The sequence below is a fragment of the Vipera ursinii genome (assembly GCF_947247035.1).
Source record: "Vipera ursinii genome assembly, chromosome: 2".
Taxonomy (NCBI): Eukaryota; Metazoa; Chordata; class Lepidosauria; order Squamata; family Viperidae; genus Vipera; species Vipera ursinii.
This window is the reverse complement of record NC_139513.1, coordinates 28,675,999-28,690,406: the sequence shown is the minus strand read 5'-3', so window position 1 is coordinate 28,690,406 and position 14,408 is coordinate 28,675,999. Positions and strand designations below refer to the sequence as shown.

The 14,408-nt window shown below is 42.6% G+C and overlaps 1 protein-coding gene across 1 annotated transcript; it reads left to right on the top strand.

Annotated features, from left to right (window-relative positions):
- The first annotated feature begins 4,007 nt into the window (after nucleotides 1-4,007).
- LOC310634001 (uncharacterized protein) lies at nucleotides 4,008-12,703 on the top strand. The gene is made up of 5 exons (XM_083352039.1): nucleotides 4,008-4,126; nucleotides 5,813-5,880; nucleotides 7,448-7,577; nucleotides 9,867-12,024; nucleotides 12,241-12,703. The coding sequence occupies exons 1-4, from the start codon at nucleotides 4,021-4,023 to the stop codon at nucleotides 11,990-11,992; spliced, it is 2,430 nt and encodes an 809-aa protein (XP_083208165.1). The 5' UTR covers nucleotides 4,008-4,020; the 3' UTR covers nucleotides 11,993-12,024; nucleotides 12,241-12,703.
- Nucleotides 12,704-14,408: the final 1,705 nt, after the last annotated feature.

Sequence of the window (14,408 nt, the reverse complement as noted above, 5' to 3'; positions counted from 1 at the left end):
AACAATAATCTTGGAAAGCACATGAAATAAATATTACTGCCCTGACTAGTCAAAATCTCACTTGAAAAGCCACCAATAGACCCAATGTGTGGACTCTGACCACTTCCATTGCTGGAAACCTCTGTTTTAAAAACAGAAAGTTTTGGTAAAGACCTTGGGGAGATTTAGGTGTGAGCATCTCTTGTAAGTGAGCACCTCAGCATCCTTTTGGTGAATTACCACCAACTCAGCCCAACCCCCAAATCCCCTGGCAAACATTCCCCAACTGTTTACCTTATGGACCAATTTAACAGATGCCACTCTCACTCTCTACGGAAGTGTAACATTGCCTAAAGCACGTTGAGGCGGCTTCCTGATCAAGGGAAAAGTGAGCGCCCCCTCCTGCCCCCGCATGGGAAATGCTCCGTCTCTCCTTGTTCCAGGAGCGCTTTCCATTCACAGGAAGTCCACCAGAGGGCGGCCTCTGCAAAGAGAAAGGGACTCCACGCACTTCAGCGTTGGGCCGCTGTGGCCGGTTGGGAAGGAAGTGACGTCAGTAAGCCTTGCCTTTCTAGGATGCTGGACTCTCCCTCTTTAACCCTTTGAACTTCGCAGGCGGTTAAAAAGGCTGCAAGGAAGTCTTGAAGGAAAGAGGCACAGGTGACAAAGGGGTTGTCTGTCTGTCTCTCTGTGTGTGGCGGGGGGGGGAGGGGGTTTCTTCCCATACAAGCAGAGGCAGAGAGTTCTTGCACTAGAGAAGGAAGTGGCATATGCCAAGTCCTCAACCAGGTTCAATCTTAGGAGTGGGAGACTCCCAGATGCCATATTTTCCTGCTGCCCTTTCCCATGATTTTAACAGGCAGGGAACAAAGCAGAACAAGTCTAGACCACGCATGTTGCCCTCAGGAAGAAATCCAGATAGTGGGAGAGCTTGCATGGCAAATCTCAAGGAGGAAATAAGAAAAGGTTTGAAAATGCAAAAGATTATGCCTACGTTCTCACTCTGTGCTGGATGACAGTAAAGTAGGTTTGACTCCTCTGCAGCTCAATTTGTTTTAGGAGGGTAAACAGATGATTATGTTAAGCTTTGTGCATTTAAGCCTTTGTGTTTCATGGGAACTGAGCCCCTGGATCTGATTGACCTTTTTGTGCTTAGGACACATTGTGTGAACCTGCCTTCCTGTGTGAAGGAAGAGAAATGAAGCATCCTAAGCCAGGGTCAATTGAATGGCATTACATTTTTTGTGAACTGAATTTTCATGCTTTGTTAACCAGTTCTGAGTTTTTGTATGCTGTGTGAACCCTGCTTATAGGTAAATGTAGATCTATATTTTTAAAAAGCAAGTCTTGTGAGTAAAAACAATATAGAAATGATCCAAAATGCCAAATATACTGAATCTTCTTGACTGATGTCATCAGTTTTCCAGGCCAGAAAAATACTTCCTTCTATGGGGAGGAGTATAGATGAACAATCCAATCCACTACTTTCTAGTTGTTGGAATTTATTTTCTATCAGAGAGTTGCAAAAGGAGGTCATTTCTTCATCTTCTTTAGAGACAAAGTTATCTCTTTGGCAAAGAGGGTTAATGGCTTGTACTGATTCCTGTGGCTAGATGAACATTGCTATGAATGAAAAAGAATTTGGTTTCCTTGAACTCATTTGGATTTGTGTTACAGGATGGAGAAAGAATGGCAAGCCTTCCTTTAGCAAGTGGGGGAACTGGAAAAGGCCCTTCCAGTGTTCAGTCTGGAATCGGTGAGGAGATCTGGGCAAGAACTGGCCAGAAGATCCTGGACGATGGAACCATCCTTTCCCCACTTCAGTCCTGGAATTTTAGGAGCATCCGGTATCAGGAGGATGAGGGTCCCCGAGGACTTTGCAGCCGACTGTACTACTTTTGTAGCCAATGGTTGAGACCAGAAAAGCACACAAAAGCGCAGATGCTGGACCTGTTTGTTCTGGAGCGGTTCCTGGCGCTTCTGCCCCTGCAGATGGAGAGCTGGGTGCGGGAATGTGGAGCAGAGAGCAGCTCCCAGGCGGTGGCCCTGGTGGAAGGCTTCCTCCTGAGCCAGGCGGAGGAGAAGAAGGAGCAGGCTGAGTTGCAGGTGAGAGGACTTCCTCTTGGGAGCCCAGAAAGACTTGAATATAATAATATGTTCAAATTTTTGTTTCCTTTTAAAAATATTATTAAGCTTAAGGTAAAGGTAAAGGTTCCCCCGCACATGTGTGCTAGTCGTTTCCAACTCTAGGGGCCGGTGCTCACCTCTGTTTCAAAGCCGAAGAGCCAGCACTTGTCCGAGGATGTCTCCGTGGTCATGTGGTTGGTATGACTGGACACCAAAGGCACACGGAATGCTGTTACCTTCCCACCGTAGTGGTCCCTATTTTTCTACTTGCATTTTTACGTGCTTTCGAACTGCTAGGTTGGCAGCTTATCAAGATATAAAACACAAAAAATGAAAATAGTAGGAACTGGTGGGAATTGAAGAGAAAGAGGTATAGGGGAAAGGGGGAAAAGGAAAATGATTGACTTCTGACTCTTTAGTGCAGTTGAATAAAATGGTAACATTACAGCCTCGGCCTTCTACTTTTACATCCTTTTTATGTACTAGAACTAGCCATTCTATAATAAGAAACTCTAAATTTCATTTTTTTTTTATCCCAAGAAAAATATCCAGAAGTGATTTCCAAGTAGAAACAAGGTTGGATGTGTTCTTTTCTTTAACTAAATCAATTAATTTTGCCGTCTCTGCTAGGTCCGTCAGTTTTTCTAGCAAAGTCTCCATTATGTAGTATCCTTTCGTTTTTGTGCAAAAATGTGAACGAACCTTTATTATCCAAGTACAACATGTATACAATGAGGTTAGCTGAGCCTCCCTTCATGCCCCCCCTTGCAACTCACAGTGACAACCCATCATCTTGTTATACCATGTGACCTAATTGCGCAACGCGCCGGCCTCGCAAGTCTATCCTGCATAAGGTTATTTCCCATTCAGGAGCCTGACAGCCCATGGATAGAAACTATTCTTCAGCCAGTTGGTGCGGCCTGCTATACTTCTATATCTCCTACCCGATGGTAGGAGAATAAAGAGGTACTGACCAGGGTGTGAGTCGTCCCTGAGAATTTTCCACACTTTTCCAAGGCAGCGGGCCCTGGCGATGTCAGCCAGTGGTGTCAGGGCACAGCCCATGGTATTTTGTGCTGTGCTCATCACCCTCTGTAATATTTTCCTATCTGCGGCTGTCAAGCCAGCATATGAAACCACAATACAGTGCTAGAGGACGCTTTCTACGGTAGACTGGTAAAAGAGGGTCATTAGTCGTTGTTCTACCCTGTTCATCTGCAAGACCCTGAGGAGGTGGGATCTCTGTTGGGCCTTTCTGGCCACCTGGGTTGTATTGATTTTCCAGCATTCTTAATGCTCTCAACATATATAACAGCAAAGACTGAGATTGTTTCTCAATCTCTTTGTCTATTAAAGTCCCTGGTTTTGTTTTTATACCCACTTTGAGAATCTTCTGCAGTAAAATATAAATCTTACACCAGTATTTCTTTGCTTTGTCACAAGTCTAGCAAATATGGTAAAAAGATTCTTGTTTACATTTACATTTTGAACATGTATTTGAATTTCCTTTATACATCTTTGGCCGGTTATCACGCATTAAATAGAATGATACATCATTTTATAACAAATTTCTTTTAAATTATAATTTAATATAAATTTTAAAGCTTCCATCCAAATATCTTCCTGTTGTTTAGGCACTATATTATAATCAAAATTCTTTGCCATTGGATCAACATATTCAAATTCTTAATACCTACTTACCAGAGTTCCCTGGCAATCATACTATGTGGAGATGCTTTACTAATCTTTCTATATTTGCTTATCCTTTCTAGAAGAAAGATTTTTGCAGAGCCATTTACTTCTTACTTCCCAGCCTAATTAAATGATACTGAGTGCTTTGCAGTAAAAAACCACTTCATGATGTTTGATGACCATTAATGCTTTTCTCCTTCATACTATGACAAGTCCTTTACAATGGACATCAGAGATCCTGAAAGAATGAGGCATCCTTCAAATGTCCCTCAAGAACTGTTTTTCAGGAGGATCTCTCAGGAAGATCCAAATCAGGACACCTCAAGAGGTAATAATAAGGTCCTTCCACTCCTCCTATAAACCCTAAATTTCTTATCTTCTGTGTTTTCTATAGCATACCTCCTCCCATTTCATTACAGGGAGTGCAGAATTATTAGGCAAGTTGTATTTTTGAGGATTAATTTTATTATTGAACAACAACCATGTTCTCAATGAACCCAAAAAACTCATTAATATCAAAGCTGAATATTTTTGGAAGTAGTTTTTAGTTTGTTTTTAGTTATAGCTATTTTAGGGGGATATCTGTGTGTGCAGGTGACTATTACTGTGCATAATTATTAGGCAACTTAACAAAAAACAAATATATACCCATTTCAATTATTTATTTTTACCAGTGAAACCAATATAACACCTCAACATTCACAAATATACATTTCTGACATTCAAAAACATAACAAAAACAAATCAGTGACCAATATAGCCACCTTTCTTTGCAAGGACACTCAAAAGCCTGCCATGCATGGATTCTGTCAGTGTTTTGATCTGTTCACCATCAACATTGCGTGCAGCAGCAACCACAGCCTCCCAGACACTGTTCAGAGAGGTGTACTGTTTTCCCTCCTTGTAAATCTCACATTTGATGATGGACCACAGGTTCTCAATGGGGTTCAGATCAGGTGAACAAGGAGGCCATGTCATTAGATTTCCTTCTTTTATACCCTTTCTTGCCAGCCACGCTGTGGAGTACTTGGACGCGTGTGATGGAGCATTGTCCTGCATGAAAATCATGTTTTTCTTGAAGGATGCAGACTTCTTCCTGTACCACTGCTTGAAGAAGGTGTCTTCCAGAAACTGGCAGTAGGACTGGGAGTTGAGCTTGACTCCATCCTCAACCCGAAAAGGCCCCACAAGCTCATCTTTGATGATACCAGCCCAAACCAGTACTCCACCTCCACCTTGCTGGCGTCTGAGTCGGACTGGAGCTCTCTGCCCTTTACCAATCCAGCCACGGGCCCATCCATCTGGCCCATCAAGACTCACTCTCATTTCATCAGTCCATAAAACCTTAGAAAAATCAGTCTTGAGATATTTCTTGGCACAGTCTTGACGTTTCAGCTTGTGTGTCTTGTTCAGTGGTGGTCGTCTTTCAGCCTTTCTTACCTTGGCCATGTCTCTGAGTATTGCACACCTTGTGCTTTTGGGCACTCCAGTGATGTTGCAGCTCTGAAATATGGCCAAACTGGTGGCAAGTGGCATCTTGGCAGCTGCACGCTTGACTTTTCTCAGTTCATGGGCAGTTATTTTGCGCCTTGGTTTCTCCACACGCTTCTTGCGACCCTGTTGACTATTTTGAATGAAACGCTTGATTGTTCGATGATCACGCTTCAGAAGCTTTGCAATTTTAAGAGTGCTGCATCCCTCTGCAAGATATCTCACTATTTTTGACTTTTCTGAGCCTGTCAAGTCCTTCTTTTGACCCATTTTGCCAAAGGAAAGGAAGTTGCCTAATAATTATGCACACCTGATACAGGGTGTTGATGTCATTAGACCACACCCCTTCTCATTACAGAGATGCACATCACCTAATATGCTTAATTGGTAGTAGGCTTTCGAGCCTATACAGCTTGGAGTAAGACAACATGCATAAAGAGGATGATGTGGTCAAAATACTCATTTGCCTAATAATTCTGCACTCCCTGTAATTATGCTTTTTGAAATTCTGTCTTCCTCACAGGGAAGAATAGAAGGAAGTTGACTCTTTGTTTTGGAGGAGCGGAAACCGTGACTGAACCTCCAGGTCAGGTAACAGAAGAATATTAATTTACTAGATTTGTGTTTTCCCTTTCCTTCAGGAAATCAGCAGCTGTACATAGTATAGGTAATTCTTGACTTATGACCACAGCTGAGCCCTAAATTTTTGTTGCTAAACGACATATTTATTAAGTGAACTTTGCACCATTTTACAACTTTTTTTGCCACAGGTATAAAGTCAATGACTGCAGTTGTTAAGTTAGTAACATGGTGCTTAAGTGAATCTGGCTTCCTTAATGACTTTACTTGTCAGAGGTTCACAAGTAAAGCCAGGACCTTGGAACCATCATAAATACGAGTCAGTTGCCAAGCATCCGAATTTTGATCATGTGGGCATGGGAATGCTGCAACATTTGTAGGTGTGAAAACTGGGCATAAGCTGTTTTTTTGGTGCTGTTGTAACTTTGAACAGTCATTAAAAACTGTTGTAAGTTGAGGACTATTTCTACTGACTTTTTCCATTGTCCCTCTGATTTTGGTTGGTGATTTTTTAAGGATTTTTTTTAAGACTACTACCTTAAAAACAAAAATCGTTTTGCTAACTTTTTTCCCAACTTTTCAATGAAGAATGTTTTACAGATATTTTCACAGCCCCCATTCTTTCTGAAATTCTTTGAGTTGCATTTGTGCAAAGATCCTCAAAAATATTCAAATATTCACACTGGGAAATTACATTTTTAAAAGCTTCATTTACAATCATTGATAAGAAAATAAGTAAGAAGAAAGATTTTTAAAATCCCAGGACAATGGCCATATAGAAATGCCTCCAAATAAAAATTGTTCTGAAAGAGCATATAATCAAGGCCCTATTGGCTTGCAAAATACCTTTTAATCCCCTGAGTCCTGCCTGGATTTGGAGGCCAAACAATCCATCTTTGCAAAGGCTAAGAAATGCCTTCCTCAAAAAATGTTCTCCATTTTCTTATTTGCTGTCGAGTCAATGGCTCAGACTACTAGCAGTTTCCTTGCAATCTGAGGAGGGGCAGAGTCTCTGGATATTGATGGCACACAACACAGATCCACGGTTGATCTCTCCCAGCTCTTTCATGAAGGTGTTGAGGATTAATAGGATGGCTCCTTCTTAGCCGCTTCATAAAATTCTACAAAGAATCCCTTCCTCTACAGAGACATTTATGCCTTTAAACCCAGGACAGGTTGGTGTCACTGATTGGTGGGTTTTCCAAGGGCCACCTGCTAATTGATTCTCTCTGACACTGAGTGCCTTTTGATTGAGGATGGATGAATTGATCCTGGCTGGCCGGCTGGATACTGTATTTGGTAAATCCAGAAGGATCCTGAGGTTGATCCAGAAGGAAATTGGGGTTACTTAACTGAATGGCACTGAAAGTCCTACAAAATCATTCAAGTTGATGAAACCTGTCTAAAACATTTCTTCAATCAAAAGCTTTTTCTTCTGTCCACTTTCTCACCTAAACTATGGAATCCTACTAAACATAGCCATTTACCTTAGTTCATAGCTTTGCTTAGGGAATTTCTAAACAATAGGATAGATCCTATAGTCCCTCCTCAATCTGTTCTGTACTTTTTTGCCTTTCAGGAGGGTCTTCTGCCTTTTGAGGAGGTGGCTGTGTATTTCTCAGAGGAGGAGTGGTCTATGCTGGATCCTCACCAAAAAACGCTGCATTGGGAAGTCATGCTGGACAATTATAAGAACGTGGCCTCTCTTGGTAAGGGTTTCCTATTCTGCAGTCAGAGAGTTCAGGAAGACACTTTGTACTCAGATGCCATGGATTACTTCTTATGAAATCATCTCCAAATAGATGATTAGATATATTCTATCCCATTTGTTTTTCTATTTCTATTTAAACATATTAGTGACAAAGTAATTCCTTGGTTTGCAGTAATACTAAACTTCATCAAACAGTTTTCAACTATTTTGGCCCAGATGCTTCCGTATCAGTCCTATCAAGAATTGCCACTCAGGTTTTTTTGACTTAATGCCTTTATTCTGGAACCGTGAACCGAGATGCATTATAGTTCTGATCCAGACAGCATAAACTCCATGAAAATGGTTTTAAACAAATATTTATTGTCCAGGAATTCTAAGCAGCGACTTACTTTGCAGTAGATACATCCACTCATAGTCATATCTGTCCATTCTCGTAGGTAAAAAGGAATAATTCTCCATCCCAGCTAGGCATGGTTACAAATGCCAATCAATGCTTGCATGATGCTTGATTAGACAAGGGCTTTAACCACCCTGGCACGTAGCCAGTACATTCTGTAATAAACTTTGAAGCTCCTCCCACTGACTAGATAAGATATAGGACTGACTAACAAGTAAACTACATTTTCCAGAGGCCATCTCTTAAGGAGGCAGTGTTTAACCCTTTAAATCAGGGGTGTCAAACTCAATTTCATTGAGGGCCGCATCAGCATTGCGGTTGCCCTCAAGGGGCCAGGCGGGTGTGGCCTGGGTGGGCGTGGCCTACTGGGTGGGCATGGCTAGAATGCGTATGGCCTACTGGGTGGGCGTGGCCAGCTCTACATTGTTCGCATCAAGGGTGCCTATGGGGGCCTGGGCAGGAGTGGGACAGATCTGAGGGTCTCTGGCAGAAGGAGGGTCTCTGGGCCAGGGCCAAGGCAGTGGGGGCCGTTCCCTCACTGTTTCCAGCATGGCTTCGCGGGCCACATGAAACCACTTCACGGGCCAGATCCGGCCCCCGGGCCTTGTGTTTGACATGTCTGCTTTAAATGCTAAATGCTCTAACACAGTTCTTAATTCCTAAGCTAGCTATATAATAGACCAGAATTACATACTGGTCCAGCACTGCCTTTTCCAAGTTTTTATGCCTCATGAATAGTGACATTATCATTTCTATACCAAGCCGTTATACAAATATACAATATACAATATATTGGAATCTGGCAAAATACCTGAAGGCAATTACAGGTAGTCCTCGTGTTACGAATATAATGGACACTGCCCATTCGTAACTCAAAAATTCATGGGAATAAATCTTGCACCTTGAAGATCACCCCCTGCTTTCACCCACATATTTGCTAATTGAATGCATGGGCAGATAGGCGGTTCATTATTTGCACATGAGGTATCTCGGTGGGGAAGGCCATGGAGGGCCTAGTGATGGAACAGGCCTCTAAAGCCTCCATGATTTACAAAGATACCTCATGCTTCCCCCTTCATTTCTGCCGTGCCAGATTGACTTACCTTGAAAAGTTCCATCACCCCTCTGCCTGGTTCCTGCTTTTTAGGTATAGGAGAGTCAATGGAAGCTCCTGTGTGCTGTAATATCGTGCGAGTTCAGGCACCCATCCTCTTCTGCAGAGAATGGGTGCCTGAACTCTCACGATGCTTGTGGTGCCTATCTCCTGCTACCCCCACCCTAACTCTGGAGCCAAACAGCTGCTGCCCTTAGCTTCTGTTCTGCCGGCGGACGCCTGTAGATCAGGCTTGTGAAGGCCCACAGAAGCATCCTTTCTGGGCAGCAGTGGCATGGTAAAGGCCTCCGATGCCTGATTTGGGCCTCCAGAGGCAATCAGAAGCCTCCCCCAGGTTCTGTTCCATTCTCTGTTGCAGAGAAAGAGGCCTAAACTACCATGAGATCACTCAAAATCAATATTGTGAGATCTCGCATCACTGATCTCACGTGATCTTGCATTACTTTAGGCTTCTCTGCGAATGCACTGAAGGCCTAGAACAGCCAAGAAAGCAAAGGATCTCTTGATTTTCACAAAGTGAGTACCCACAGGCCTAGTGTCTAGGGAGACTGGGGTGTGGGGGAGGGAGGAAAAAGCTAGGGTGAATGTTGCAGTGCTACTGTCATTTGTAAGGGTGAAGGACTTTTTCATAAACACTACTGGGTTATTATCGCGTAACTTTGAATGTTTGCTAAGGGAAGGTATGTAACTTGGGCAATATCTGTAATATGACTTCCGACAGGGTGATCCTTTTCCCCTAACCTTTCTGTCACTTTCATTTCTCTTTTCCTTTGAAGGTGATAATGAGAATGACAATACGGTTGATAAAGAATTAATGAAAGTGTTCAAACAAAGAGACATAATGGAGAAGCCTGTAATTCGAACAGGATTCCAAAGGCAGGAAAGAAACCCTTCAGATAATTGGAATAAAGAAAGCTCATCTTCCATTGATGCACAGATGCAGGACTTTATTGATCAACAAGGAAAAATAAAGAAAAAATACATTGGGAAAAGTGTAAGACTATTCAAAGACACCATAGATGTAAATGAGCACTATCAATCCCATGTCAAAGGACAAGATTATACATCCAAAGAAAAAGGAAAAAATTACAATTGGACTTTCACACTTTCTCAAGAAAATGGAACTGTTATGTCACAGAAAAGTTTTCACATGGGGGAGAAGCCAAATAAATGCACTGAGGATGGAAATAAGACTGTTTATAAAAGGATAAACACAAGGGAGAAACTATATAAATGCGGGGAGTGTGGAAAGGGCTTTAGCAAACCAAGTCATCTTACATCCCATCAAAGGATCCACACAGGAGAGAAGCCATATGAATGCATGGAGTGTGCAAAGGATTTCAGAACAAGCAGTGAACTTTCATCCCATCAAAGGATCCACACAGAAGAGAAGCCATATGAATGCATGGAGTGTGGAAAGGGCTTCAGCAAACATAGTCATCTTACATCTCATCAAAGGATCCACACAGGGGAGAAGCCCTATAAATGCATGGAGTGTGGAAAGGGCTTTACCCAACATGGTCATCTTGTTTCCCATAAAAGAATCCACACAGGAGAGAAGCCATATAAATGCATGGAATGTGGAAAGGGCTTCAGCAAACACAGTCATCTTATATCCCATCAATGGATCCACACAGGAGAGAAGCCCTATAAATGTATAGAGTGTGGAAAGGGTTTCACCCAACATTGTCATCTTATTTCCCATAAACGAATCCACACAGGAGAGAAGCCATATAAATGCATGGAGTGTGGAAAGGGTTTTAGAGCACATGGAGATCTTACATCACATAAAAGGATCCACACAGGGGAAAAGCCATATAAATGCATGGAGTGTGAAAAGGGCTTCACAACACGCAGAGATCTTACATCCCATAAAAGGATCCACACAGGGGAGAAGCCATATAAATGCATGGATTGTGGAAAGGGCTTCAACAACCATAGTAATCTTACATGCCATCGAAGGATCCACACAGGGGAGAAGCCGTATAAATGCATGGAGTGTGGAAAGGGCTTCAGAACAAGCAGTGATGTTACATCCCATCAAAGGATACATACAGAGGAGAAGCCATATAAATGCATTGAGTGTGGAAAGGGCTTCAGTAAACACAGTAATCTTACATCCCATCAAAGGATCCACACAGGGGAGAAGCCATATAAATGCATGGAGTGTGGAAAGGGCTTCAGCCAACATAGTAAACTTACATCTCATCAAAGGATCCATACAGGAGAGAAGCCATATAAATGCATGGAGTGTGGAAAGGACTTCACCCAACTTAGTCACCTTACTTCCCATAAAAGGATCCACACTGGAGAGAAGCCATATAAATGCATAGAGTGTGGAAAGGGCTTCACCCAACATTATCATCTTATTTCCCACAAAAGAATCCATACAGGAGAGAAGCCATATAAATGCATGGAGTGTGGAAAGGGCTTCAGAGCACAACGAGATCTTACATCCCATAAAAGTACCCACACAGGGGAGAAACCATATAAATGCATGGAGTGTGGAAAGGGCTTCAGCCAACACAGTAAACTTACATCCCATCAATGGATCCACACAGGGGAGAAGCCATATAAATGCATGGCATGTGGAAAGGGCTTCAGATCACGCACTGATCTTACATCTCATCAAAGAATGCACACAGGGGAAAAGCCATATAAATGCATGGAGTGTGGAAAGGATTTTAGCAAACACAGTCATCTTACATCCCATCAAAGGATCCACACAGGAGAGAAGCCATATAAATGCATGGAGTGTGGAAAGGGCTTCACCCAACATGGTCATCTTGTTTCCCATAAAAGAATCCACACAGGAGAGAGGCCATATAAATGCATGAAGTGTGGAAAGTGCTTCAGCCGACACCATACTCTTACTTCCCATAATATGATTCATAATATGTGAGAAGTCAATTCCCAAAGCAAAGACAAGTTTGGGTGAGAATGAATGCTAATTATTGATTTGGTGGTTCTTAGTCTATGTATTTCGAATTTACAGCGACAGAACACTGAAAAGAAGGGTTTTTTATGTTTCTCATTCCTATGAGCCCTAGAGAGATGAAATTGGTAATAAAACAATGTGCATGTGCCATTATAATTATGATCTGTATGTTTGAATGTATCTGTTTATGGTTTCATTTTTTTATTATTTAGAAATGAGCTTCCTGCTGCCCAACTGTCATCATTCTCCCACTTCGTCATAGTTCTCCCACATAAAGCAATGTGAAGACATTTAACAGGTGCTGCTTTCCCAAGCACAAAGGGGGAAAAATCAAATGTTCATCCTTAGTGTAGAATTGGGACACCCCAAAAGTAATCAAATGTGCATCTTCCGTGTACAACTGAAACCTGAGTCAACTGTTATCTATACAGAAACAGAACATTATTCAGTCAAAGGCTTCATGATATGAGGGAATTGTCACATGCACATCAATATATAGCGTCTGTGAAGAGCTGAAAGGATGCAGAATTCTTGTGTCACAAAAGGAACCAGAATGACTAGAAGCTCCCCAAGTGCTTGTGCAATTTTTTTTTCAAGTATATTATGACCATGTTTTGCTCTTTGTGATGAGGGCTAAGAAGTCTAAGTTTGATTTAAATAAAATGAAATATTGGTGTGGTTATGTTCTTGTCATATATTATACCCATATAATATAGTTGATTTAAAAATACATTAACACACGAAAATTTTGGAATGATTTGGAGGGGGCATATATCAGGATTTCAGAAACTCATGTTGGTTTATTTGACTTACTCAATTACAGTAATTGTCAGTAGTAGTTCATTGAGCTATAGGACTGGGCAGGTTTCAAATCAGCTGATTCCCCCCCCCTCCCAGCTCAGTCCTTTTGCTATTCCACAATCAACATTCATAAAGAGATTTAAAAAACCTTATTTTTCAGTGCAGCTTCACAAAAGAAACTTAATGAGTTATTCTGAATTAATGTACTGAAAATATGTGTGTGTGTTTGTGTATGCAAAGACTGAAATTAGAGCATCAGACGTTTTGAAAACATTTACAAATCTAAGCAAAACAATTCAGAATTATTTTCCTAAGGTTCTTCCTTTTATAATACATTTAGCTTTAACAGAAGGGAGAGCTCAGTTGTCATTGGTTACATTATCAGGTTAGGTCAGTTACACTGCTTTTGTTTTGCACACACACAATCGTTGGCAACAAGCCTCAAAACGTTGAACAGAACTAAAGCCTCAACAGAGAAAGGGGAGGTGAGGAAAGGGATGTTACAGATTCTGCATTTCTAAGCTCGGAACACAAACTGCAGCAGGGAAACAAAATGATAAATTTGCGACAAGGAGAAGCCATGCTAAACAAGTTATATTTGTTCTTTGTCCCTGAGCAAAGTTAGAAGAGAAGCCAAACAAACCCACAAACAAACAAAACTACAATCTCAGACTTCAACCCCCCCTTCCTCCTTTCCCTCCGCCTTCCAGGTCAGAGTTAAACAGAGAGAAAAAAAAGTTTTAAAATTATCAAAGCAAACCTCTCTCTTCAGATTCTCATCCGACAGATGTTGACCAAACTCCTCAGCACGGCCCTACAAGGGTTCCTCCCTCGCCTCCTGATTAAGGAGGGAGCAGGTCACCCTAAACAGGGCGGCCGGGCGATTATCTGCGGACGCGATGAGGGCAGAGAAGTAATTACACCTCGCTGCCCTCATCGCTGCGAGATAAGACCTAATAAAGGTTCTTAGTCGCAACCGGTCAGATTCGGATCGGCTGGACCTCCAACAGCTCTCTAGGCCCCGTTTCCGACGCTTCATCTCCCGGAGCTCCGTAGAGAACCATGGAGCTCGTTGGGATCTGCACCAGGTCAGGGGCCGCAAGGGTACAACTCGGTCAAGTGCCTCAGTGGCCGCCCTTTCCCAGGCTTCCACTAGGGCATCCGCCGAGTTGTGAGCAACGGAGGCAGGTGGGGACCCCAGCGCTGCCTGGAACCTGTCAGGATCCATTAAGCGCCTGGGGCGGTACCATCTGGTTGGCTCCGTACCCCCACGGCGGCCACAGGAGGTAATGATCGGTCCATGACGGGCATAATAAATGGAGAGCCCCCACCAAGATCATCAAACCACCGTCCAGATAAGAAAACCAGGTCAAGGGTGTGGCCTCCCTCATGAGTTGGTTCAGAAATTACTTGCGTCAGGTCCATGGCCGTCATGGAAGCCATGAACTCCCAAGCTAACTCAGATGAACCTCCTAGGGATGGTAGATTGAAGTCACCCAAAACTATGAGTTTGGGGAACTCAATCACCAACCCAGAGAGGACATCGAGTAGCTCAGGCAGGGCTGCCGCTGCGCGACTA